The 26788-nt window shown below is 48.9% G+C and overlaps 9 protein-coding genes across 9 annotated transcripts; 6 read left to right on the top strand and 3 right to left on the bottom strand.

The window, feature by feature from the left end:
* Nucleotides 1-260: 260 nt before the first annotated feature.
* Nucleotides 261-1451, top strand: F4812DRAFT_454188 (P-loop containing nucleoside triphosphate hydrolase protein; the record flags this gene model as incomplete). Its single annotated transcript, XM_047936599.1, has 1 exon — nt 261-1451. The coding sequence occupies one exon, from the start codon at nt 261-263 to the stop codon at nt 1449-1451; it is 1191 nt and encodes a 396-aa protein (XP_047794686.1).
* Nucleotides 1452-1814: 363 nt separating this feature from the next.
* F4812DRAFT_464472 (uncharacterized protein) lies at nt 1815-4203 on the bottom strand (the record flags this gene model as incomplete). Its single annotated transcript, XM_047938345.1, has 4 exons — nt 1815-2743; nt 2797-3053; nt 3106-3399; nt 3602-4203. 4 exons carry the CDS (start codon nt 4201-4203, stop codon nt 2067-2069), a joined length of 1830 nt encoding a protein of 609 aa, XP_047794685.1. The 3' UTR covers nt 1815-2066.
* Nucleotides 4204-6879: 2676 nt separating this feature from the next.
* Nucleotides 6880-8837, top strand: F4812DRAFT_454186 (uncharacterized protein; the record flags this gene model as incomplete). Its single annotated transcript, XM_047936598.1, has 2 exons — nt 6880-7753; nt 7915-8837. The coding sequence occupies 2 exons, from the start codon at nt 6880-6882 to the stop codon at nt 8835-8837; spliced, it is 1797 nt and encodes a 598-aa protein (XP_047794684.1).
* A 1672-nt stretch (nt 8838-10509) lies between these two features.
* F4812DRAFT_408649 (uncharacterized protein) lies at nt 10510-16421 on the top strand. Its single transcript, XM_047932378.1, has 2 exons — nt 10510-10811; nt 11117-16421. The coding sequence occupies exons 1-2, from the start codon at nt 10773-10775 to the stop codon at nt 15755-15757; spliced, it is 4680 nt and encodes a 1559-aa protein (XP_047794683.1). The 5' UTR covers nt 10510-10772; the 3' UTR covers nt 15758-16421.
* Nucleotides 16422-18095: 1674 nt separating this feature from the next.
* On the top strand, nt 18096-18808 carry F4812DRAFT_408645 (uncharacterized protein; the record flags this gene model as incomplete). Its single annotated transcript, XM_047932377.1, has 1 exon — nt 18096-18808. A coding segment is annotated over one exon (180 nt), but the record flags the coding sequence as incomplete, so codon positions are not given.
* On the top strand, nt 18276-21000 carry F4812DRAFT_408635 (NAD(P)-binding protein). The gene is made up of 4 exons (XM_047932376.1): nt 18276-19317; nt 19465-19843; nt 19904-20020; nt 20099-21000. The coding sequence occupies exons 1-4, from the start codon at nt 18915-18917 to the stop codon at nt 20277-20279; spliced, it is 1080 nt and encodes a 359-aa protein (XP_047794681.1). The 5' UTR covers nt 18276-18914; the 3' UTR covers nt 20280-21000.
* Nucleotides 21001-21649: 649 nt separating this feature from the next.
* F4812DRAFT_408631 (uncharacterized protein) lies at nt 21650-23112 on the bottom strand. Its single transcript, XM_047932375.1, has 2 exons — nt 21737-23112; nt 21650-21677 (listed from the first exon to the last, which is right to left on the bottom strand). Exon 1 carries the CDS (start codon nt 22984-22986, stop codon nt 22099-22101), a length of 888 nt encoding a protein of 295 aa, XP_047794680.1. The 5' UTR covers nt 22987-23112; the 3' UTR covers nt 21650-21677; nt 21737-22098.
* A 217-nt stretch (nt 23113-23329) lies between these two features.
* On the bottom strand, nt 23330-25273 carry F4812DRAFT_464468 (HET-domain-containing protein). Its single transcript, XM_047938344.1, has one exon. It carries the CDS (start codon nt 25193-25195, stop codon nt 23369-23371), a length of 1827 nt encoding a protein of 608 aa, XP_047794679.1. The 5' UTR covers nt 25196-25273; the 3' UTR covers nt 23330-23368.
* A 470-nt stretch (nt 25274-25743) lies between these two features.
* On the top strand, nt 25744-26734 carry F4812DRAFT_454181 (ankyrin repeat-containing domain protein; the record flags this gene model as incomplete). Its single annotated transcript, XM_047936597.1, has 2 exons — nt 25744-25951; nt 26004-26734. The coding sequence occupies 2 exons, from the start codon at nt 25744-25746 to the stop codon at nt 26732-26734; spliced, it is 939 nt and encodes a 312-aa protein (XP_047794678.1).
* Nucleotides 26735-26788: the final 54 nt, after the last annotated feature.

Below are 26788 nucleotides of genomic sequence, written 5' to 3'. Positions count from 1 at the left end.
CTAAAAAAAGAAAAAAAAAAAAAACTTATCTCTAAGCTAAGATACATACCTCTTATAAAACCAGACACCATCACTACCACCATAACCATACCGTCCGCGAACGGTAAAACCCACATGGCGCGCGAGCACTCCGCCTAACCGCCGACCGGCGCAACCACACAATGAGAATAACAATACCAAGTCTTGGGGTATATCGATTCTTGAAGCCGCCGTAAAACTACCTAAGTTTTAGGCACCTACCTGCCTGCGTACCTCGCGCAATGGCAGCAGCAACAGCGTCCCGAAAAGCCGGGTCGTCGTCGTTCGTCCCCCGCGCGGTGTTCGAGGTGTCGCAGAACATCACGCGGTCGTACTTCCTGGGCCACCACGCCGGCGCCCTCGGCACCATGCGCCAGTCCCTGTCCAACGTCAGCCTGATCCTCGAGTGCCGCGACAGCCGCGTGCCCCTCACCGGCGCCAACCCCCTGCTCGAGAAGGCCCTCGCCGGCCGCGACCGCATCATCGTCTACACCAAGTCCGACCTCTGCGCGCCCCAGGCGTCTAACCGCTGGGTCGATCAGCAGAAGAAGCTCCTGTCTAGGTTTTACAATAACGGCTCGCTGGGCGGTGAGCAGCAGCAGCAGGAAGAAGAGGAGGAGGACGAGTATGGAGCTTATGGTGGGATGGGAGCAACGGAGATGGGCTCGGGGATGGGCACCGAAATCTTGTTCACGGACACGGCGAAACCGCGCTCGATCAAGATGCTCCTGGCCGCGATCAAGCAGCGCGCCGCGCACGCGGAGTCGCTGACGGGCCTGCGGGCGCTCGTCGTCGGGATGCCGAACGCGGGGAAGTCGTCGCTGCTGAACGCGCTGCGGGCGGAGGGCATGCGTCTGCCCAAGGCGGCCAAGACGGGCGCGAACCCGGGCGTGACGCGCAAGCTGAGCATGCCGGTGCGCGTGATGGCGGAGGACGCGGCGGCGGGGGTCGAGGGGGGGGCCTTCGTCGTCGACACCCCGGGCGTCTTCGTCCCCTACGTCAGCGACGTCGAGGCCATGCTCAAGCTCGCGCTCGTCGGCTGCGTCAAGGACGGCATCGTGCCCACCGAGACCGTCGCCGACTACCTGCTCTTCCGGCTCAACCTGCGCTCGCCCGAGCTGTACGGCGAGCTCAGCGCGCCGACCAACGACGTCGCCGAGTTCCTCGACAACGTCGCCACCCGCACGGGCAAGCTGCTCAAGGGCGGCGTCCCCAGCCGCACCCTGGCCGCCGACTGGGTCCTGCACCAGTGGCGCAACGGGAACCTCGGCCGTTTCGGGCTCGACGATGTCACCGAGGCGAACCTGGCCGCGCTGAAGGCCAAGGCGCTGGCGGGCGAGGAGCACATCAGTCTGAGCCAGGCCAAGAAGAGGGAAAAGGCGGCGCGGAAGGAGAGGCGTGCTGCGCAACGGAAAGCTATGAGCGAGAGCTGATGATCCATATGAGACACATGGAATGGAGTTGAGAGGTATATAAGCTGCTCCCCAAAAGAAAAACATATTCTAGTCCGCATGTACCAGGTATCAGAGTAGAATACGACACGATACGCTATATAGAACCTAGACATGTACTGCGGTATATTGAGTATCCGTATCGTCATTGTACATAATGTACCTAAAGGTTTTGCAGTAAGGAAACTGCTATTGGAGGTATAGCAAGGTATCAGAGGGGGTATATTGTAGATACAACACCGCGCCTGTAAAATAGCAGAAAAGAATCCCCCCCTCCCCCCCCCAACACACACATCCTCCCTCTTCGAACTGGTGGCTTCGTGTCCTGAGACCTTTGTCCCAGGTGATTTCCTAGCACCCGGCTCTCCCAATCAATCCATTTGAAAATTTTGTTAGTACAGCCAGAAAAATAGAAGTAGAATACCAGTAGTATAACCCCAATCCCCCCTTTAAACCCTTCGAAAAGAACGCCTTGTTTTCCCATTTGCGCGAAACAACGCCAAGCAATGCATCTGAGATATAACCCTAGGTACCTAGTGTACTGGGAGACCAACCCTAAAATACCGAATCGACTGTCGTGTGAAGCTGGCTACAACCTCAAGGCGCAAACTCTTGCTGCCATTTTACCAAGTCCCGTGTTAATATGTCCATCATTTCGATACAAGACATGTCTTTGAACTCCTTCAGTGACGGGAGACCGTGGCTAACCCCATTGGTCGCCGACCCGTTTATAGCTATACTGACAGTGTCGTGTTTTCTGCTGTCGCCGTTTACCTTGATCGAAGGTACTGCCGTGGCTGATCCATTGCTGTTCTGTTCTGTACCAGCTGAGTCTGACAAAGGCTCGCTTGCGAGCTCGACCTGCGTTCTTGTAATGTATTCTAATATGTTGTTCGCGCGTCTCTTCATGTCCGTCATAGTAATCCTCGAATTCATCCCGCCTTTTGTTTTGCTATGTTTGCTAGTAGGTTCGTTGGTCGACTTTGTATGCGATGGGCCATTCTCGTCGCCGTTCCGGGTAATATCGCGCGACACCGATCTGGCGGGAGATTCATCATGATCACGATTATCGCGGTCTTTAGTATACTGATTTCTGCCTTTCTTTTTCTGATTGGTAGCCTTTTTCTTGTGGGATGTTGTAGTAACCGGGGCGGCAGGGGGGGTGTCGGGAGGGGGCTGGGATGAGACTGGAGGATCTGGAGGCTGCGCGGATTCTGTTGTCCTATTTGCTGCAGCACGAACTGCAAGAGGTATCTCTTCCGAGGGGTCGGAATCTAGATTCGGGTCAGCTCGTTATATTTTTTCTGAAATGTCTTTGGAATATTACCGTCAGCACGGCGACGTTCAGCTCGGCCTTTTCGTTTATTAGCAGCTTCAGCTCGTTTCCGCTCTTGTTCTTCACGGCGTTCGTCTCTTTCAGCCTTTTCGCGCTGATTCCTTGCTGCGTTCCGGGACTTCTTTGAGGATCCGTTGCGGAGTGCTGATTCATCCTCCGACTCTTCAGGAGGGGTAGATTGAGGCCCTTCGACTTTCGGGGACGGAGATTTAGATGTCGTTCGTTGTCGCTTGACACCTTCAACCTTCCTGCATACTTGTTAGATGAAGCACTAAAGCTTGTTTACAGTCGGGGACCTACTCTTCACTGTCATCTCTACTTCGCTTGGGACGTCTGGACGGGGGTTCGGCGACTTCGGGGATCGCATCTTCCTTGCTTGCTTCAATTGCTCGGCGTAGTTGTTCCTCTTCATCATATGCGGCATCTCGGCTGTTCATAGTAGAGCGCCGTTTTGATGTATGCGCGGCTGTCGAGGAACGTGAGTTTTTAGGTGGGTTGCTTTTAGGGGAAAGCGCACCATCCTTAGCTGTGGAGGTGGCTCGCGAGGCAGCTCGGGAAGGTCGGTGGATGGGAAGGAATATCGAGTATTTTTGCCTGGGTGCCATATTGTTAAAATTGACAATCGGAATGGATTGGTGACGGAGGAAAGTCGATCTTGGAAGGGGGAAAAGGGAGTTGGAGAGACCAAGATCGGCAGAGGCGCGACCGTCAGCACTCCGCCGCAGCTGAAAGGATCACCAAATGCGACTGTCTTCAATTTGGTTCTAGATTTCTAGGTTTTGATGATGAGACTCACCCATTGCTTGCCATATATATTTTATGTAGGTCCTTTCGACATCGTTCGCAAAAGTACTGAACATCGTCGAGATTGGATTCCTCGGCAAAACCAACACAGGCACCGTGCTGCCATGTGTTGCAGAATTCGCATTGCACATAAAAACCAGCCATGTCATCCGTAACTTCGATAGCGAAAATGCGGTCGTGGTCAATTATGTCTCTTGGATCATGCTTCGAGTTCTCGTCGAAGGGCGGAGGTCCTGGGTATTCGTCATGACCGCAGATGCAGCGGACGGCTTCGTCGTCCTCTTGGACCTCGTCACCAGCAGATGCCATATCGAGTAATTCTATTTTGGATTGTTTGTCTCGGTCGTCTTCTTTACCGCGCGTACTTCGTCGACGGAGGACGGGATCGTCGTTCGTTATAGTTGTTGAATCCTCGGGAGGTTCTGAAGACAAAGACCCACTACCGGTTGACTTTTGTGGTGAACCGGTTTTGGTGAAAGCTCTTGTACTCCGCTCGGCACGGCCAGATGCACTGGACGCACTCGAGCTATTATGGGATTGTGATTGAGTTGTTCGCGCACGGGAAGAGCGTCTGGTAGGAGAAGCACCAGCCATCGCTCGTAGGTGTAGGATGGGAGCGACTGGATGATGAGTCGGATTGAGATCGGGAGATCGGGGGAACGAGGGATGAAAGTGGGAGGTGGGTTTAAACGCGACGGCGATTTAAGCAGAGGATGTAATTGGGAAGCAGTCTCTTTTATTTGAGCTAGGAATAGGTGAGGTTATAGGTGATTGGGTCGCGACAAAGACGGAACTTGGTTGGAAGAGGGTGAAGAGACAAGAATTGCTCCAGGGCGACCGCGAAGGAGCTTCTTGAAGGGAATTCTGGCTACGCGAAGTCAGAGGAAACAGGATAAGGACCTTGCAAGTATACCTTCAAGTCTATCATGACTGAATTTGATATTCGTAAAGGCTGCGTTAGTTTGTAAAAGTAAGAGCAAAGTAATAGAGGGGGGAGAATGTGTGTTGGTGAAGGCGAACAAGAGGGTCACTTTTTGGAGAGGTAGAGAGCAGCAACATTGTTGTATTAGGTATTGTTCCTAGCTGGCCCTCGCTCGGGCGCGGGCGTACTCGCGCAACCAAAAGCAATTTAGCGACCATCCAGCAGGGGACCCGGCAGCTCCTCAGGTGCTATGGATGCTAAGGTTTTTTTTTTCTCTTTCTTTTTCGGGTTAAGTTCTTAGCTCTGGATCCCCAATTGATCCGGGTCCCTCTTTTTCTTGTCGGCCTTGTATCGGTCCGTGCAATCCATTGGTGGTTGAACTTTGCACAGGTGAGCGTGGGGCACCGTATTTCACTTCTAGTTGTTCGCACCGTATTTTGCCCCATTGACATTGGATATGCATGTGTCGATGATTCCCATATCTCACACATATGAGAAGGTGGGAGATTACCTCATCATACCTCAACGCTGAAGTGAACCTGAGATGAGTTATATGTACCTAACGTTTTGGTCGTGGCGATGCATTGTTCACGTCCATGATTTCTGTGCTTACTGAAGAATTAGAATTAATGAGATAGATTGGAATATACATACCTAAATTTCTATGTTGGTAAGTATTGGGAAATACTTGAATAAGTTTTATGTTGAATGTGGACATCTTCGCTTTGGGGTTCGAATTAGTACTTTGAGGTAAAATAATGGGATTAGAGATAGCGTCGATACATTGGAGATGGGGAAAGCGATAGGAGGGGGAAAAAAATAAAAAAAGGGACGTCACTTTACCTGCTGTTGGCGGGCAGGGCGGGCAGGCAGGCAAGAAGAAGGTGGGATTAACCAGCGTCGGGAGTCGGGACGAGGTGGAAGTGGAAGTGGAACACAGTATTTTACAACTGTAAAGAACCATTCATACCTTTCATATGTACCTAGGTACCTATGTAATGCTCATTAGGTATGGAATACTCATAATTCTCATAAATGCTTGTGTTCTGACCAATCCGACTTGCCAACCGCATCTCACTTAGACTCACTTCAAACCTCAATTAGATTACTAATGGGGTAATTTCAGGGCTGATTGGCCCTTGTACCTATGTATTTCGTGTATATCTGTCGTAGTACCTAACCTATTGTACATATTATACACAATTTTGGAACCTTGCAAGTGTTTCGTACAGCACAGTACAATACCCGTGGACATCGATCCTAAACCCTTTCGTGTGACAGTGTGGGCAGCCATCGCTCAGTCAATTACATATCGCCAGCACAACTGATCTCCTACCTTGTAGGTACCTGCCACCTTACTCAACCGCTACCGAAACTTCCAATACCTATTAGGAACTTCCACCCGATCTCTTCTTCAGACTTCAGACCAAACCCAACAACGATTAAGCATATTTTGCTCTTGCTTTCCCCGCGACGTCTTTGCATAGCATTGTCACATTGTCACGGCATCGGCATTTCTTTTTTAGCTTGTACAAATCCGTCCTTATCGTAAATCCCATTCTATCCATATTCCCCGCCAAAAGGGGGACCGGGACCATCTTGAATACCTAACCCAACGGAACGACACGGAGACTCGTCTCTAGGTTGTATTGGTCATCTAAGCCCATCGACATCAACCAGCTTCCACGGGCTGTCATTCTTTGTATGTACAAAAAGTCCATTCGGCCTCTTTTGCTTTCTTAGAGTAGCGGCACCCTTGCCGGAGGCGAAGTGGCGCTTTTTTTTTAACTAGGCTCAAGCGACTGGCCTTCGATAGAATTGCTTGTCATCTATCTACTTAGAGGTCCCGTATTAATCTTACCATAAATATATAGAAAAGGGAGCAGGTCGCTGCAACGAAACGCAACTACGAAGTTGTGTAATTACAATCTTTAAAGCCTGTTCCGAATCGCTGCTACGATATCTTGTCGCGCGAACCATCGACGCTCGTTCTAAATACACCGATTGAGCAGAGTAGGAATATATTTGGAGGAGACAGCTGGACTGTCGATGCTATAATTGTAAAAGCGGGATGTAAAGGGTACGTTTGTTTCCCTAGTGAGGGACATTCACAGTAGAAAAAAAAGATATGATTGTTAGACCCGAGACGTTTGTCGGCCTGAAAACTGGTTCGACCAGTTGATATGGTTTCGAAAAGCTACCATTTCGTCTGCCGTATTTCCCTTTTCTTCGCGTCGCCGTTGGGAGAATGGCTAGAAACGATATCTCGGCAAACCGAAGCTCTAACAGATTTCCCGTCGCATGCAACTCATTACCGTCAACGGCGCCTTTTAATTATATCTAACATCATGTGTTTCTGCGTCATATCTCCGTTCAAAGCCGTTTGGCTAACAGTCTGGCGATTTATTCGCGGAGCAGGGCCTTCAGAGAATATGTCTCCTGAACCTTCGTCACTGTTTCCTGACCGGCCGATCCGACCTCTCCCGAAGCGTCGACTACGCGAACGACTTTCGCCCGATGTCGCCGATAGCATTCAATACCCCCCTGCGCCTCAAACTACAGCGCCGCTGTTTGTCTACCCATATAATACTAAAGAAGATTTAGCGTCGTTAGGAAGCGAACCTCTTAATGTAGTACATCGAGAAAATACAACTGAATTGGGCCAGGAAGCTAGTTTCCGCAGAAACGGTCTAGGTAACGACAACGACAGTCATTCCCTGATTGGACAAGCTCGGAGAGCTTTCGTTTCACGACCACTCCACGATTCTCTAGGAAATGCGGCTCGTACTCCTCTACGACAGGGCCAAACTCGACAACCAAATCCGCAGCCGCCACCTTCTACTGCCTCGTCCGCAGATGGCTACGATTCCTTTGAGAATAGTAACAATAAGAAGAAAAGGAAGATTCCAACAGCTGGCGAAACAATTCTAAATGGGACGCACGTGTTGAATGACCTTGGAGCGTTAGGAGTATCATCGCCTGTGGGAACAGGCGACGAAAGGTCTTTAGATAATTCCGGATCAAGTTCTGCAGCTTATTATCAATCTGGAGGCCTGGCAACTGGCGGGCAAGGGATTTCTGGTCCCGGTAGAGGCAGGTACGGTAGGGTACGGAACGGTAGGAGCCCATTAAGAACCCTGTCGGATCCGAATAGCAATTGGGGAAACCGGATCCCTAATAAAATCAGACCAGGTGGTGTACAATATCCATCGCCGCCTGCAGGTAAGCCCCGTCTCGTGAAATTTTCTTTACCTCGAATTTTCCCTATGTTGCAAGAAGTTTATATGGTTTTTCTTCTTTTTTTTTTCTTTTGGGCAGATGTCTTTGCATAACACCAGCTTTTCAAAAGGCATTTTAATCTAACATATTTCCTTACATTACAGGGGAGAATTCTGGAATTATCTCCAGCGCTATCGCTAGTGCCGAAAAGCTACAGGTGCCTCAAGGTCAGGAAAATATAAGTCTTTTACACCAAGAAGCATCTACAAAGTCAAGCCCAACACCCTCTGCGCAATTCACCTTCACGTTTGATTCCCAAAATCCTGTTTCTTGGCCTGGTTCCGACCCGGCGCCGTCAAATATGGGGCCCTCTAACCACATGAACCCGTCGCAATCGGACTATCGAGACTCTTACAATAGTCTTGGTCCTAGGTCCCAAACTGGATCAGGACATCCCCCAAATGGACCAGGAAGCGTCCATGGAGGAGCCGGCGCAGCAGCCAATGAATCAGCTAAAGGAGGTGCGCAAGGCAACGCGCCACCTAAGAAATCAAAGCGTCGCGGGAACTCGCTCTTGCAGGCAGCCAAACAACGCCGTCGGGAGACTGAATACCAGAATTTCCACCACCCACCTGCGCCAGAAGATATCTGGATATGCGAATTCTGCGAGTACGAAAGGATCTTTGGTAGTCCGCCCAAAGCATTGATTCAACAATACGAGATCAAGGACCGTAAACGACGCCGGGAAGAAGCAGAACGGCGTAGGTTACTGGAGAAGGCCAAGATGAAGTCTCGCAAAGGCAAAAAAGCGAGCAAAATGCAAGCTAAAAACAATGCCAACCCCTCCGATCGCAACCCCGCGTCTACGACCGGTCACGCCCCTCCTCCGCACCCGAATGATCACGGCGAAGATCAGAGTTCGCACCATGACCAACCTCACGAGGAAGATCAAGAAAATGGTTACGATTCGGAGGATCACTACGAAGAAGAGGGGCTGGAAGTAGATATGCCTGATCATCCACGAGTGCGCGGTAGTAAAGGCGGCGGCAGAGTGGGTAGTAGTCAACGAGACTATGCGAGCCATTAACAAGTATCCGACTCTTATCTTCGATTGGTTGGACTATTTGGCATCCCAGCATTGATAGCGTGTGTGACCGTCATCTTCTCAACTCCTATTGCATTTTCGAAACCATTCTTTCGCATGAATTATCTAGGACCTCCAGCCTAGATAATGCTCACCCGCTCGGAGTGTGAACCAATTCCAAGTGCCATCTCTCTCCTTCCGATCGTTCAACCCGTACGATTTCGGAGTCGGGGCTACCTGTCAACCGCGAAGCCCTGTCGTAGAGTTTCAATTCACTTCTCAACTTCTCAAGATTAGTAGTCGCTAGTCGCGCAGCGGAGGTGGATCATTCTCATGGATTGATTAAACGGAGCCAAGCATCGATGAGGTTGGCATCTGCGGTCGAGAATCATTGTCAATACCTGTAGATCATGCACCCAACGTGCTATGATCAAGTACCCCTTTTAAGCACTGTCATTAGAACTGCCTCGGGGCCTATAGACCAGATAGATGATAAGAAAACCATCGATCAAACGTATTGATTTACTCGATTCTGCCCTCTCTTTGTAAGTGTATTGTTAAACATTAGGTACTGCCTAATCTACCTATGCTTGACTTTCGTACTCTCAATGCTATGCACCGTATCTCGGGTAATCTTATGTCTACCTAACCTATTAATATCGAGCAAGCCCAAAATGAGTTCAAGGGGCCAAACGTAGTGGAGCACGTGTACACTGTTCCCATTTCACAACCATTGAGCTGAGCGTCACCTGTGTGACATGGCCCTGTACCTACATACGTACCTAACCTAACCTAACCTATATTTCTGGTATATCTATCTGGTATATCTAGTTGCGTATCGTCCTATCAATTAATCAATATATGTAACCGAGTGCAATGTATTTTGGCTGTGGATTAGTTTGATAATTAATTGACTGTAGAAACCAGAATTTGACGAGTAAATGGTAATACCGAAAGGCCCCTTGATATGTATAATAATACGGTGTAGGTATATACCCAATATAACCCGTCTGCCCGTCTGCCCGTATGCTCGCGTTAGTCAGTTGAATGACGTCATTTAGAACTACTTAGGTAGATTCAGAGGGCTGGCAGGGTTGGGGGACCCACGATCCAACCTCCGTACGTGCGGCAATGCGCAACACTACGTACCTGTTTAAATTGTAAACCTCGAAAATTGTATTTGGCTTACCTCTTAAGGTATTCGATACTTGACAACATTATCTAAAGGCGTATGCACGTGTAAACGTATACCTAGACGTGTACCTGCAGCAGTTTTATTTGGGATTGAATCGTTCACGTTATTGTACCTGTTGTCCATAAGACGTGGCTTTATGTTCGAAAGTAAAGATTCTAATTCGTCGGTTGTTGAGGCCAACGGTAGGATGGATATTAGCGCAGTTTTTCGGATTAGTGTAAGCTGAGTTTGTTTTCAGGGTCTTATCATACAAATGCTATTGCCGCAGTAGATGTTTTAAAACATCTGGTTATGTAAGTGCCAGGGTGGAGTTTTTGCTGCGTGGGAAGCAGTAGTAACCCCACGTAGGCTGTTAAAATGACGGCACTGTACCTATTTCGTCTTAATTTAAACACCTAAGTGGATCGCGCATAGTGGTCACAACTTAGTGTGGCTTAGGGTACCTTTTCCCTTTTGTGTCATCATCATACCTCGACCTCCCAGGATTGTCGTTCCTGAGGAAAGCTTCCCAAAGTCTATCTTTTTTTTCTCTTTTTGTTCCAAACGCGCCGGGAAAATTCATTTCAAGTTTTGCTTACTTCCCCGTGTTTTGCTTACAACACAAAGCCGATTTCAGATTTATAGTCGCGGCTTAGTACCGATCAGATCTAATAACACTTTAGTCAATAATTTTATATTCTCATGCGGTCTTTAATATAGTCGATTCAGGCTAGGGCCTTGAGCCTGCGGGTCGCTCAGTCAAGATGTTCGGCTCGTCGCGAAGGCATCGACCGCCAAACCCTGTAAGTATCTCGCCAGGCCATGTCTCTAGTTCATCTCGAGTCGTCGCATTCCATTGTCTTAGGGCCTCAAATATCAATTACAAGATTACACAACTCATGGTTCTTTATTCTATGAGGGCACTAGTGTTGAATGTCTCTCGGGTCGCTTCTTGGTTGGTTGATATGAAGGGGGTTTCCCAATTGGGTCGGATGGTCGATTCATTCATCATGACGACGTTCCTAACCCATATCATCATGTTTATTCACTTTATTCACCTTTGAAATCTATATCGTAAAGGCTAATAGCAATTCTAAAAATCCCACAGCCTCTGAATCCCAGAACCGCGGATCCAGATGCAACTTCGGCCGCCGCATCCGCCTTCATGTCTGCCTCAAATCATAAACCCAGCAGGTCGCTCTCGTCGGCTGCTGCCGCCGCAGCGCTTCGAGCACGTCCTCATACACCTACAAACGTAGGTGAAGTTCAAACAAAGCGGACAGTACGTCGTAGCGTCTCGATATCATCAGCAGGAAGTTCTGCCGTGCCTGCTACAAGCTCGCGCCCAACGCAGCTTAAAAGAACTAGCAGCTCAAGCAGTATGGTAGATCGTACATTTCGAAGTCCTTCACCTCATCGAGCTGGCTCGATTCAACCGACCAACGACCGCCCACCAGTGCCCCAGATTCCCGCAGATCATAACAAGCCATCACGCCAAGCATCCACAGGTGTGGGAATGCAGACTTTTCGGACCGCATCGCAAAAGATAAAACCAGGTCAATCTTCGTGGTATACGGCACCATCGGGTGACCCAAGTAACGTAAGGACGTCTGACCTTCCCATGAACACATCCAAACCCCCACCATTAAAGCCTCAGGATACCCCTACTACGTCGCAGAGGCCAGACAGCAGAAGCTCTTCGGTAAATTTTTCATATCCTACTGTTTTCCGCGCCCAGTCACCGCCTGCGTCTCCTACTTATACCCAGGCACCGCAGTTTACCGGTCCAGCGCCCCGCAGGCCTGCTTCGCCACCTAGGTCGAATAGAGCTTCTATTTCTTCGATTACAAGCAGGAAGTCCGACTTACCGATGGTATATGATCCAAATTCTAGGAGAATGGTCCCAAGACCTGCGGTGGACAATGACTACTACGTTAAGGAAACGACAGAGAAGCAGTCAAGGAAGAAGAAGTACAGCGGGGCCCAAAAAGAAGGTAATTACGTGGAGAAGGCGACGGGCTTGGGGGCTGGAGGAGTCATTATTGACGCAGGCACAAGCGAACGAGATCCGCCAGAAGTCCAGAACATCGATGCGCTGCCGGGAGGTGGGGGCTTGCGGCCGTTAGAAGGCCCTGAAATTAATGCCACTACCACAGCATCAGACCAGCGAGTACAAGATCCAGAGGAGCTCGACAACAATTATCAACCGTCGCCAATACAAGACGCACACGTATCGACGATTCAAGGTCCGTCTGTCCAGCCAATTTCTGATAACCTACGTCGGGACTCGCCGCATTTAGAGACGAAACCAGGTGTTGTTGCAGATGAGCCTGAGGACGTCTCTGACGAAGATGACGCTATCGCTCACCCTTCTCGAAAGGCGTTGGAGGCGCTAGATGCAGTACCAACGAGACAGTTCATATTTGAGCAGCCTCAAGATCTATCATCTTCCAGTAAATCCGCTCGGGTCGCTGTTCAACAAGATCAAACCGACAGATATCTAGAACAAGCCCATCCCGAACCCGACCATGTGTTGGAAAATAAGTCTTTATCTGGAAGGAATAAACCGGCTGTGGAGGTTTCTGGTAAAGAAAGTTATGTGCGACGATCGACTTCGAACAGTCCAGCTCGACAAACTCGTTTTTCAGCAGCCCCGTCAAGTAATCTAGCAGTACGGCACACACCTTTGCCAAGATCGGCATCTCCTATTAAATCGGCTCTTAAACGTACCAGTTCGACGTCCAGAGAAGTGTCTCCATCGGAAAAGGGCTCGGATGCGTCAAGATCCCGCGGCGTTTCTCCGCCACAGGACGAGAGTACGGCGCCCCGTAAAAAGTCGGTCCGCGTTAGTTTTGATGATCGAACCATGGCTACGGTTGTGGGTGAATCTGCAGGAGATATAGACGATTCAGGCTCGGCAAATTCGGTGCAGGCAAAGCGGCCTTGGTACAGCAACATCGGGCGAAGTAAAAGGAGAGAATTCGCGCTCGATGATGATGAAATTATGAAGCCCAGGCCTGCTTTACCAAGCTTCGGAAGTGTTAGAGAGAAAAAGCCAAGGGAACTTGAAGAGCGACCGCTTGTACGCCCTCACGAACTAACCCAAGCACCCGGATTGCGCCCGTCCGGCCAACATACTTCTAGCAATTCCAGAACTTCAACAGAGATGCCATTAGGGCAGTCAAGTGGCCAGGCTATTAGTTCCGACTTAGGCCGTGAACAAATTCCGCGCAATGCACCGAATATATCAAGGTTTAGAGAACCATTGCCACCCGTTGTGACTTCGGTAGAGGGAAGCGGTTATATCTCAGATAGCGTCGAGGGCACCGATTCCGATGATGATCTCCTCAACAGTATCGGAGGAGCAAGTGATACGGAAGATTTTCCCAACACACAGATCACGCAACCAGATACTCCGGATAACTCCCAAAACGACTCGACCATTCTCGAGAAAAGACATACTAACTCAGAGGTAAATGTGCCGAACGCAATTCACGTCCCACCGCACGATATTCCCGAAATTGCTATCACACAGCCTAGCCCAAGAGTTCCAGAGCAAGGTACATCAGCTGCAAGCGTATCAGAAGAACCCTTTTTCGACGTCCCGGGCAGATTTCCAGATGATGGATCAGAAAAGCTGTCTGAGGTTCAGACTACGCCGGAAGACAATAACAGCAAAGCCAATGGCGATATCTCCCTTTCCTCTCCCATCTTCGAGCCGAAGGCAACAGTACACCCTGTCCAACCCGAAACACTCCCTCAAACTACGCTCGCGACGACAGCTCCATTAGACTCAACGGATAACGGCTCCACGGACGACTCAGATGAAAGTATATACAGTGATGCATATGAAGATCCTTGGGAGGCTGGGGGAGATGGTTTCTTATCTCTGAATGCTGTCGTGGAGAAGCCTATTGAAAAACTTGTACCGCCAGAGTTGCCTGATAATGCTTCCCAAAAGCCTTATGAAAACTACCAGCCTCAGCGGGTTGGGGACATTGCTAGTACTTCAAAGCCGGAACAGCATCAAGATGATTGGGAACAGGCCAAAGCTTTTTGGCGTAGTCTTACAGCTGAGAAGAGGCTTCAACTTGAACGCGAGGCTATGGAAGAGGCCGGAGTTCAGGGAGATGAGGACGAGGTTGAACGTCCTGTTCGAAAGAACAGCGTCAAAAAGGCAGCTTCTCAAAAACGTTTAACGGCTGAAGCGCAACTCCGAACATCAACGCAACAGGCTGAGCACTCCTTGTCTGCAAACTCCATAAAAGTCTCTACAGAAAGGTCCAGGCCTAAGGCCACTCAGGAGCCCTCTAATCAACCAGCGCCGTCTTCGCGAATGCGCATGTCTTTGCGTGAAGGAAAGCCTGCCCGTGCCTCAGATGGCATGCGAAAAACAATGAGACCTCAAGCTGCGGGAGGAGCCAACCAGTCTTCCCGACTGACCACCCAGAAAGAAAAACCTACGCCTGCTTCTTCAAAACCGACGCAACATGTGCAACAGATTACTCCGGAATTACGTATTAACAGGACAAGCAGTTCATTTCCTACTGACGAACACGCTTTACAACGTCGGGGGTCCGACGCCAGCGACAGCAGTTTCAAACGAAACCGCGCTACGCGGAGCAGCGGGTTCGGCCTCCGTAGTTCCATGCGTCCATCATCTGCCAATCCAGCTCAGGACATAACTAGGGGTTCTGGGCGGTTCAGTCTACGATCTCTCTCCCCAACTGGCTCTGCATTCCGACAAAGCCTACCTACTAAGGCTACGGGCGGAGTAGCGACCCCTACAATGCGACGCACACTACGATCTAGTAGTGTGTCAAGTCAAGACAAAACCCGTCCATCTATTCATTTTCCTTCGTTTGGTCGGCCAAACAAGAACCATCCAACGAAGCCTTCCAAGAAATCTAGCCGGTTTGGCGACTCGAGCGACGAGGATGAAGGTGGGATCGCCGGCTTCCGCAGCCGCTTTGATGATTCGAGCGACGACGAAAGTGTTCGTCCTCGTTCTTCAGAGCCAGGACCCCTGTCGAGAGGCACTCTTCGTGGATCTGCTGCTGGCACAGCTGGCTTCAGGAAATCTACGCCTGTACCAGAAGTAGACGAGGGTTCGCCGGCGTTACCTGATAATGATGAGAATATGCCCAGCCCTATGCGTACCCCAAGAAGCAAAGCTTCCGTCAGCAACATAGGATTAACACGTTCAAATTCGGAAGCCCTGGGGACTACTACATTAACACGATCACGGTCTGGTCGTGGCGGATTCGATACTTCTATATCGACCCCTACTACACCAAATAGAGAAAGACGAAGCTCCTTGATGGGAATATTAAGACGTAACAAACGAGTCGATTCGGCAAGTAAAATTCAACGCTCCGGGCTCGTGGAGAGCGCGGCTAGGCGTGATACTAGGTTGGAACGAAGTAATGAGCAATTGAAAGACCTCCGAAGCGAGAATTCTTCCAACCTACGGCTCCAGAAGCGGTCTTCCGTGAGAAATGACAGCTGGCCCTTGGGTGAGCCAGCTGGGAATGAAGGCATGAAACGATCAGATTCGGCCGGCAATTTACTCAATGGAAGCAGCACGGATGGACCTGTTCAGAGGCCGGAGCTCAATGGCAGACGAACTACGAGCCTGGGACTTCCCGCAGCATACGAAAACGAAGGAGATGACGTGATTGACGAGACAGGACACAAGAAGAAAAAAAAATTCGGGACACTGCGCCGGATGTTCGGTCTAGACGATTAGAAAGCGTTTACTGCCGAGAAGAAGCAGCGCAAGGTTTTAGTAAAAGGTGGGCGTCGGACCGCGTCGTTACGGCGCGTTGGCTATCGCTAGGGATCGCGACCCTTTATTTGTTCACCAAGACTGCGGGAGTTTCGGAAAAGGGTAAAGGATTCGGGAGCACATCGAAAGGGCATAAATAATTTCCAAGTTGATACCCGTTACCCGTGCGATTGGCATAAGCTTGCAGGTAGACTTGGCCAGGCCACGATATTAATAGGGCGAATGGGTTTGTTTCTTTTGTATAAGAAAAGGGGGGGGGGGAGCACACGCATATGCAGAGTTTCTTCGGAAATCACGCTTGTCTAGCGGGGTCGAGAACTCTTCGCGGGATTTATTCTTTCTTTTTTTGTTTCTTTTTAATTATTTGCAAATGTGGAATGTGTGATACTGGCTGGCACCAACAAGAGCTACTTGCAGAAATGCGCAGACGGCTAGAGAACACGAAAACGTGCAATGTAAGAAAAAAAAAACGAAAGGGGTTGGAATTCAATATATGTCTTATCAGATAATGTAATACAAGACTTCGCTTAGCATCCATAGTTACTAGCCCCCGACAGGGGGAAGGAGAGAAATAAAGATAATGATTTATTTGACGCAATTTTTCTCAGCGGGTCCTGGGGAATAGGCCTGCTTAGTGCTGGGGAAGCTTGGAAGCTATCGTGAGACCAAGCTTAGGTGCGTTAGGCGCTCCGTGTGACAAGAAAAAAAATTACCTGGAGACCGGGGGGTTAGGATATACCCCCGCGCCACTTAACAGGTATTGTATTGTACCTAGTTTTATAACCTTGATACCATCGTGACCCCGGAACATCGGAGGCGGAGGAGTGCGGCTCTACTATGAACCGATAAATACAACAATCAACTACCCCTGGAATGGGCTGAGTAATATAAGTCGAGTTAATGTGACATTAAACTCGACAAGCAAAGAAACAAATTCGAGCAAATAACACGAGATGAATTGGATCAGTAAGACCCAAGGAAAATGGCGTTATCTAGTATCATTGTACGTACATTTTGGGCGGTGACAATGGCAAGACATGGAGACTCCTCCCACTAGGTATCAAAAGGTAGGATGGCAGGATGGTAGATAGTAATAAGATAGAAAACGGTGTAAGAAGAAAAAGAAAAAGACAAGAAGAAAAGAGGAGATGTATGTATGTCATGGGAACAACAAGTCGGGGTAGGTAGGTAGGTATGTAAGAAGCACAAGCGAAGCGAGACCCGAGAGAACTTGACTTGGCGACAGCAGATCCCACGAACATGGACGTGGCTTCGGCTTCCGATGGGGAGGGAGGGATTAAAAGAAAATGCTGCTAGTACAGTTATATTAGGTACTATACTACCTAACATATGCTAGTATGTAAGAAAAAAGAAGCGGCTGCATTTTCGATATCGCCCACCGGTACTTAAAAAAAAAAAAAAAAAAAAACGTTACCTATGTGTCCCCTTATTCCTGGGCTTCCTGTCAGAGGTAGTTAGGTACTACGCTACGTGTACAACACGGCGTGGGCGGGCATTCCTGTTGGCTACCCGTTCCCGGGGGGGCGTTCTCCCATCAATGTGGGTTGCAAAATTTAGTGTGCATAGGTATTTATACCATGTATTATAACTACTATACTAATGCACTTCGCTTGGAGTCTGGCTTTCTGGGTATTTGCGGGGCCGCAACTTCTGCTAATATCCTGCATTGGCTTGTTGAGCTGTTTCCCGACTGTTTGGAGGGGGGGTTCTTTGTTCTTTCTTGCTTCGGTGTACGATGTTACACTTTACGTTAGGAGGTACCTACCTAGCCTAGTGCAAAGTCGAGTCCACTATACAAGGTATTGGGATGTATATTTAGATGTACATATGGGTATTTATGGATATCTATGACATGTATGTAGATACCTACCTAATACAGGACATTCCCATTTTACAAAATACGTACACTACACATGATATGTGTTATACGTAGCCCTCCGCATAATACGAATGGGCAGACAACCTTTCAGCAGCTCATATCACCAGATAGAGCTATAAAAGAACGAGAACGGACTTGGTCTAGCCAGAGAAACTCGTCAGTCTTGATAAGTCTAGAATGGGCCTTATAGAAGTATAGAGGCTAGTCTCCACATTCAAGCACCTAAAAGTCACCTAAGCTTAATCGTACTACCCCTCCAACCTCCATTAGGGGGGGGGCCCTGGGGGCGGACTGGGGGGTACCGAATGGGGGGAAAGAGGGGGGAAAGCTGGGAAGGCTTGGGCCTATATATACATCATGTAGCTACATCAGAGGTAGGTAGCTGCTACACAGCTGCATACTATATTGTAGTACCTAAGGCCTGTACCTATAACTCTTCGAAACAGGTACTATGTATAAGAGGTACGCAATAGAACTCCTTGTTGTATGTTGTAAGATGATTGATGTTAGGTATCGCATTTGCTAAGAGCCACTGGGGTATAGATCGTCAAAGGCTAGAGAAGGCGAAGAAGGGCCCAAAAAAAAAAAAAAAAAAAAAAAAAGGAAATAATTATTAGTGAGCACCGTCCAAGGAAGATCGTGAGTTTTTTCGGTCCCCTGACCTCTCTCCTGGGCGGTGGTTTAGTTTTTCCCACTCTCGTGTGTTCCCAGACTTCTTTACCAATATTTTTTTCTGTCGGTGTGAACTTCTTCCTCCTTTTCTCTCTCGCATTCTTCTCTTAAAAAGCCCAAGACGATTCCCAATTGCGAGTGAATTGCTTTCTAAAACATTGATTCTCTTTTACATTCCAAAAGAGGCATACATAGTTGAGATCCATTTTGACGGTAGAGACGCACATACGTCATTTACCTCTAGGTACTCACACACAAATCCAATTCCCATTCATCAGCCCGAGCAAACTGAAGCTCAGTTTCACTTCTCCAGCAACTCGATTTACATCCAACGCTGATAACATTTAACACATAAAAATCAAACTTCTCTTATTCCTCTTCCTCTCTAGCCTCCTTACTTCGGATCAATACATCCTAGTCTCCTATCGCCAGGCTTTTTTCTTTTTTCTTTTTTTTTAATCTTGTTCGATCCAATAAACATACTTTTATCCTCCTAAACAAAGTACGAGTGCATACTTACGCCTCATACCTCATACGGCATACACAATGTTATCACGAAACCTCCTTCGCGCCTCCGCACGAGCTGCTGGTGCCTCTGCCAGAGCTGCTGCTCCTCGAGCAACTCTCCCTGCCGGTGCAGCATATATCCACAACAGCAACAATCCTCTCAACAACGCAAGCAACAGGGACAAGAAGATCCCTACGCCTCCTCCCGGTGCATTCGCCCGTACGGACGACAGTATTACCGTCGAGTACCCAGAAGAAGATGCACTCCCTTCCTCTGCCCCCGTCCAAGGTCGCGGTGGCTTCCACATGAAGCGAACCCTCGCCTCCTTCTCGCTCGAAGGTAAGGTCGGTGTAGTAACTGGTGGCGCTCGAGGCCTCGGGCTTGTCATGGGTCAAGGCATCGTTATTAGCGGTGCCAACCTGGCAATTGTTGATATGAACAGTGAGTTTTTCCACCCATTGATACACCCATTGATACATATCCCCTTCTCTTGCGCTCCACATTCTCTGCAGATCTGCGGTGAGCTGGAGCAACAATTTTAACAGGCCTTGGGACGAATTGCTGACAATTCATTCCCAACAAAAACAGAAGAAGAGGCCGAACGCCAAGCCGTCGAGCTGGTTGACGTGTTCCGCAAGGAGAACCCCGGCGCCACCAGGGTCCCCAAGGTCACCGCTCATTACGCCGACGTGTCGGATGCGGACTCGGTCCAGAGCTGCATCGACGAGATCATCAAGGAGCACGGCAAGATCGACCACCTCGTCACCAGCGCCGGCTTCACCGAAAACTACAACGCCGTCGACTACCCCATCGACCGCATGCGCAAGCTGTGGAGCGTCAACGTCGACGGCACATACCTCTTCGCCATCACCGTCGCCAAGCACCTGATGGAGCGCAAGAGCCCCGGAAGCATGGTTTTCATCGGCAGCATGTCCGGCGCCATCGTGAACGTGCCGCAGCCCCAAGCGTAAGTTGCTCTCTTGTCGCCCCCGGTGATCGAGACTAACCAAGTTTCGTATTTTTCCAGTCCTTACAACACCGCCAAGGCCGCCGTCCGGCATCTGGCTGCTTCCCTCGCCGTCGAGTGGGCCCACGCCGGCATCCGCGTAAACTGCATTTCCCCCGGTTATATGCTGACTGCGCTGTAAGTAAAGCCATCGTCCACTATTTAGTTGATACCAATCTACCAATCTCGCATAAACGGCAAGCTGACCAGAAATAGCACCGAGAAGATCCTCGACGACAAGCCAGACCTCAAGAAGCAGTGGACCTCGCTTATCCCGCAGGGGAAGATGGGTCAACCCGTCGATCTCATGGGCCCCGTCACGTTCCTGCTGTCGGATGCCAGCTCATACGTGACGGGCGCCGATCTCCGCGTCGACGGCGGTTACACTCTCACTTAAAGAGGTTTAATCGTAACCCCCTAAACTTTCATCCTTATCCATCTTCCAACAACCTTTTCTCATTTCTTTAGAGGGAAACATATTCGGTGTAAAAAAAAGGGGGGGCAACATAGATAAATGATTTCTTTTTATTCAAAGGGAGTTAATTGGGCGGGGATTTTTTTTTGTTCTTCTATAATAGAGGTTTACTCTTTTTTTCGTTTTCAATCCCACGAGGATGAAAATCGGATTGGAGGGGTAAACTCGTTCCGAAGAAGGAAAAGAAGAATAAAAGAAGAAGCCATAGTTGGTTGGCTCGTCCTCGCAGGATAGGGAATGATGGTGATGCTAGTAGTGATGTTGATGGCGATGTTGACGACGACTATTTGTACGTCAACCAGACAGATAAGGTGTAGAGAAAGGATCCAAGCCAAGGTACGGACGGAATCGCGCAGCCATATAAGTGTTTTCGCAGTTTGGCAGATAGGGTCAGTCGACTCAGGAGAAATATATTGCGTGATGAACAATCAAACTTGAATATGTCCTTTCATTTTGCCTTTTTTTTTTCTTGGCGTCTTATTCAGTGGTTGTGTTTGACGTAAGAAGAGCGTAAAGATTCCAACCTATTTTGCGTAATGATCACGGTTGGGAAAAGAGAAAAGAAAAAAGGTAACCAGGAGTCCAATTTCATTAAATTAAAAAAAAAAAAAAAAAAAAAAACAATTTGAAATGGGGAGAAAGGAATCTGTTATTATTACGACTGTTGTAGTTTTGGGGCTCCCCTTTTCCGACCAGTTCGCTCCGGCGCATTTTCGTTGCAGCTCAGGCCTTTTTTTTTTCTTCGCTTAATGACTGACTGACTGACTGCCCCGAGTTTCTTGCCTTTAGGCTAATAAGTCCGTTTAATTGTTTTATTTTCAGAACGCCTATTCCTTTTCACGCTTCGAACGGCAAATGAAATGGAATGAAACATATCACGTCATGACATACTATACAATAGGTAGGATAGATTAGGTTATCCGCTCATGTAGGCTTAATATATGCTATGCTATGCTATGCCGGCACTTGGATGGTTGGGTGGTGTTTGTGGTGTGTTGTAGTGGGAATGGTCCATACTATAGTACTATAGGCTGGTTTGGGAGGTACGCGGGCAGGCGGGGTGAGCAAACGGAACGGGTATTATACCTTGAACGGGAGGTAGGGGGTCCACTATCGCGGGGTGTTGCGCCGCCGAAGAAGGCTTGTTTGGAAGTGAGAGGTGAGAAATAGATTTATATTAGTTGGCTACCTGCCTGTAATTAGAAATGCCTTGGTTTGAGCAGTTGCTAACATGATAATTGAACTTATGCAGGTACGAATACTATGTGCTACCTTTTATGGAACATAATGAAGAGACTTATACGCCGTATCTGCGCCTAGGTAATTATAGCATCCCGTTAATTGATTATACATGATAAAGGTATTAACCATCTAATAAGAAAGTCTTCATGGACGTTATCTCAGACTCAATTTAATTTCAATGGTAGGTACCTAAATACCTAGGTAGGTATATTAGGTAGATAATCTAAGAAAACCATGTAAACCTATACTAATGAACTTATCTCATGATCCCTTTTTCCTTGGATGGGATAGTATACGGAGTATTCAAGTGGCATACTTAATAGGTACCTACCTACCTATCTATATAGTAAAGACATTAATTAACATTGAGCCAACAACTATTCGTCCTATCCAAACCCAAACCTTTCCAGGATAACCATACCTCCCTAACCTACCTAACCTAGGTGCCTACAAAACACCCGATAGCCATCGGAATAACCTCCATAAAGACTGCTATTCTTCAGCCCGCGCTAGCAGCGGTACTCTCTATGAACTCGAGGTACCAGATCTTCAAGCCGCTGACGAGCGCGACGAGCGCGAACGCGTCGCCCAGCACGCCCGTCGCCCCGCTCTCCAGGAACTGGAACTTGCAGAACTTGTTCATGCTCCAGCTGCCGTTCACCGTCCACACCGCCACCACCTCCTTGCCGTCGCTCGTCGCGTTCTTCCCCGCCGCCGTCCCGCTCAGCCGCACCAGCTTCCACCCTTGCCCCCACTTGTCCAGCTCCTTGACCTCCTCCCCCCGCGTCCGCCGCCACTTGAAGTCCTCCGCGCGCACCTTTTTGCCCGTGCCCACCTCGACGGATAGCTCGTGCCACAGGCGCGTCCAGGAGTGCTTTTGTGTCATGTGGACGGTTTTTTTGGCTGCGCCCGGCGACCCAGACCCAGACCCGGAGCCGGAGCCGGAGCTCGATTCGCCCGCGGAGGTGGTGGGTCCGCCGGGGTCGGAGGCGGGGTCGGGGAATACTTGGATGACGGTGCGCTTGCCGCTGCTCCACCGGCTCTCGTGGCCCGCCGTCGCGACGACGGGGTCCGACTCGCTCGGCCCCGCGTGCATCTCCAGCAGCGGCTTGCCCGACCACCCGCTGTGCATGGTCACGGCGTAGAGCGGCGTCTCGGCGTGCTCCCCGAGGTGGAACACCTTGGACATGAACTTCTTCTCGAAGTACGCGTTGAGGCACTGCGGGAACCGATTTCTTACTCCCGCGATGGCGCTCGCGCCCGCGACGGGCGGCGCTTGGCTGCTTCCGCACGCGGCTGCGTAGGGCGGCGCTTGGCTGCTGTCGATTGCGGTATACGGCGGTGGTGGCGGCGCATCCTCTTCTCCAGCTTCTTTCGGGTTGCCCATGTTAGGAATTTGATTTGGTTATCTGTTTACAGCTGGGCAATAACAAGTTTAGTTATAATATTTAGGTAGGTAAATATGAAAAATATTTGTGGAGTTAAAAAGAAAAACGAGAGAAGAAAAGCTTCAGCGAAGAGGTTATAAGCTGACCGTCTATCCGCTTAGTTGCATATAAGTATCATGTTACAGGTATGTAAGGAGAACTAGGTACCTTCAGCTGAAAGTCCAATAACATGGCGCGATGAGAGTGGCTGCGTAAGTTGTGCGTTACACGGCTGTTTCTATTCTTGGTGATCGTCTTATTTTATCTACTCCAACATACGAGTTATGCAGTATATCTTAAAACGTTCAGACCTTATGCTCAACACTCGACGGCGACAGGTACCTAGACGAGAACAACCGGTCTTGGCGTTCTCCCCCTTTTCATTGAAGCCTCGACAAATTCTCCATCCATAATACCGTGAACATACGAATCTCCAACCAAGGTATAGTTGGCCCCAGATACCTTTTCTGACTGGCTGCCTATGGGACGCAGTATCAAAGGTACTCTACCACCATTGAGTATCCATATCTCGTCGCCTTCCAGGGCATCCTCCGGTGCAAGCCCAATGTAGCCTTTCCTTGAGATGAATAATTTCCGGTCCGACAACCTATTTGAGATTAAAAGAGGAAAAACTCTCAAGCGGCGCTTGTAATTAGCTCCCATCTCTCTTCCGGTAGCCATGTGCCGGTATTTCGTGTTTGATAAAACGTCCCACCACCAACGGTCATGCAATAGCCTTAGGTTCTTTGCCGCCCTCTTGGGCTGCTCAAGACGGTTTTTGGGAAAGTAACAAAAATCCATACACAGAGTTCTCCAGTATGCGTCGAAAATAGTTGAACCAGAGACATACGGCTGTTCTGGCTCCTGGTCAATCTTGAGCAATTCGCGCCAGCTCTGGCATACTTCTGATCCCTCTAGATTGTTAGAGGTGAGTTTCATGACTATGCCATATCCCGCAACCTGGTCGCAGAAAAGCCCGTGTAGGCGTAAAGACCCTTGGGACGGGCACTCGGGATAGGCCTGGGAATTCGAGTGGCAAGCACTGAATAGCTTTGTAAGGACTTGACGTTCGCTCAACCCCTCCAAACGCCAGGCCTCAGATGCTCTAGGTTCATTCCAATCAGGAACCCAGGACGGTAAGTCGTACTTAATTTGTCCAGCTTTATCTTCCGATACGCTCTGCTGCTTTGGTAGAACATGGGATAGGATATCTAGGTTCCCGGTTCTTCTGATGCACTCGAGGGTGGCCAACGAACAGATGTCGGTGGTGCTCTTTTTGTAGTCGATAATATCCCTAAGTATATCATCTACCAGACCTAATATCCCAAAAACTTTGTCTCGGGGATCTGTAGCTTCACAGTTACGGAATCTAGATGCAATCTCTACGAACCCCAGGCGGCCATTTTGATTTTGAAGTTCGAATAATAAGTTAAGCACTCTCTGAAAAGCGGCATATGGTACACCTGAATCCGCGTGTCGGGAACTGACCAGGATGCTTATAGAATTGCAACAATTGCCGTGGTGGGCAAGGCTTTGTATGATGCCTTCAAATTCTTTATCCTGGAAAAGGATCGGACCGGTCATGTAGATGAGTGATTTTGCGAGGACGGCTTCCTGCAACGTCCAGATGCGTTGATACCATGGGTTTTGGAGCCACTTGAACAACTCAAATGCTGGAGGTTCAAAATTATTTCCGGAGCTTGCCCGCTTCGCCGGGTCCCAGTGTAAGTCGGGGTCGGACCCGAAGTGTCGGAGGAGCTCAATAGCTGGTAGCTGGCTCAGTTCTAGACCGAGCCATGCTATGACGCATTCCGCTCGACTGTAAATCACGTCCATCATCCCTACTTGATGAATACGTTCCAGATTGTTGCTTTGATTGATACACACTGCATCAACCCAGAGTCGGCGGGTTTTATCATAGTTTCTAAGATATCGTAAAGCAGTCTCCAGATTCTTCGTAACTTTAACCTCGCGGTCCATAATCTCGATAGGCAACGTATCTTCCATGTCTCCCCAGACGTAAGATAAAGCCTCGAATCTGGCTTGCACTGGTTCAACTGACAAGCTGCCTCGTATAGGATCGTCAAATCTTCCCCGGTGGAGCAACAGAATGCGGACTTGCCGCGTTTCTTTATCTAAAGGTATATCATATGCTGCACTAGGATCCATATCTTGTTATTCGATCGTGTTGACATAGGTAGAGTCTAGGTAGGTACCTAGGTATATACTGAAATAATAGAAAACAAGGATACCTCTTGAGTATTTTGCAATAAAGTGACCGGGCTTGAGAGAAGAGCGCCTCAAATTGCCCATGTCTGCCTCCTATGTAGTGAGATGGCTAAGCCCGGAACGACACCTTGCCGAAGCTATTTATACAACAACGCCGCTCACAAGTTGCTAAAATCATCCATGTCATCGATAAGATAGTATTTATAAGGCTGAGCATTGAGGTTTCTCACGTAGCCGCTCATCCTGCCACCATCCTACTACTTTGCGAGCCTTATAATAGTCAGTGTATGTCAGTGTATGCGCCTGCTTCCTGTATCAAATTTCTATTGAACCAAAGCCAGCACATATGAAGCCATGACCTTTACTAAAGAAGAAAGCAAAAAGACGGTTGGCTAAGGTAGAGAAATATGACAGAGTTACATCTCGCGGCTCTACACGGATGTCCCGAAATCGTCGCCCTCCTCCTTAATGAGGGTGCTAGAGTAGATATGTTTGAATCGATCTGGGGTACACCACTCTACGCAGCGAGTATGAACGGTCACGTCGAAGTTATGAAGCTACTCATTACGAGGGGAGCTAACGTCAATACCCACGTTCCAAAAAAGGGATCAGCCCTATTCGGAGCAGTTTGGGGAGGAAGCATCGAAGCCGTAAGCCTACTTCTCGGCCACGGCGCTGATATTAACGGTGAAAATGGTAATAGGAATACTGTCCTCACTACGGCTCTACAGAGGAGATATAAATATAGTGCGCTATTTACTTCAGAACGGCGCGGACCCGGACCATACTCTGCAGAATCCTTCGCGGCATTTCATTCCTCCTTTACACATCACTGTCTACTTAAACAATCTAGAAATAGTCAGGACTCTCCTTGACTATGGCGTTCAAGTTGATGCGTGGCACTGGCGTGGAATTACTGCACTTGAGTTGGGTGTGGCACGAGGCAGTTTGGAAATTCTAGATCTACTTTGCTTCAGAGGCGCGACCTTAGATAGATGTGGCCAGAGACCTTATTTTGCTCTCTATCTTGCCATTACCAATGAACAGCACGATACTATAAAGTGGTTGTTGCAGAAAGGTACCGATACCGGCGTTGACAGAAGCGTGGCTCTTTATCTCGCAGCCCACGAAGGCGTTTCTTCAGTTAAACGCAATCTCCTTGCGTACTTCAAACTTGGCACTGACGCGAAGTGTCCTGAAGTTGACGGCACGTGTGACGGAGGGAAAACACCACTTCATGCTGCAGTCGAGAAAGGGCATCTTGACATCGTGAAGATGCTAGTTGAAGCTGGTGCCGACATCAACGCTGAAGACGATATGTCTAAAACACCTTTATTCTATGCCCGTATACATGAGAACAAGGAAATAGGAGAGTTTCTACTGGAGAATGGAGCCCTGCAACTATCTACATCGCCTAGATCTATATTTAGAGCCCTAGCCCTGAGGATAGGGGAACTCTTCGGGGTTTTAAGCACTTGAATACCTGTTGGAAGATTTCGGATTGCAAATGAAACTGCCACTCTACATTGAATA

The sequence above is a fragment of the Daldinia caldariorum genome, assembly GCF_022478825.1.
Source record: "Daldinia caldariorum strain CBS 122874 unplaced genomic scaffold F4812scaffold_1, whole genome shotgun sequence".
NCBI lineage: Eukaryota > Fungi > Ascomycota > Sordariomycetes > Xylariales > Hypoxylaceae > Daldinia > Daldinia caldariorum.
This window is presented reverse-complemented; position numbering and strand designations above follow the sequence as displayed.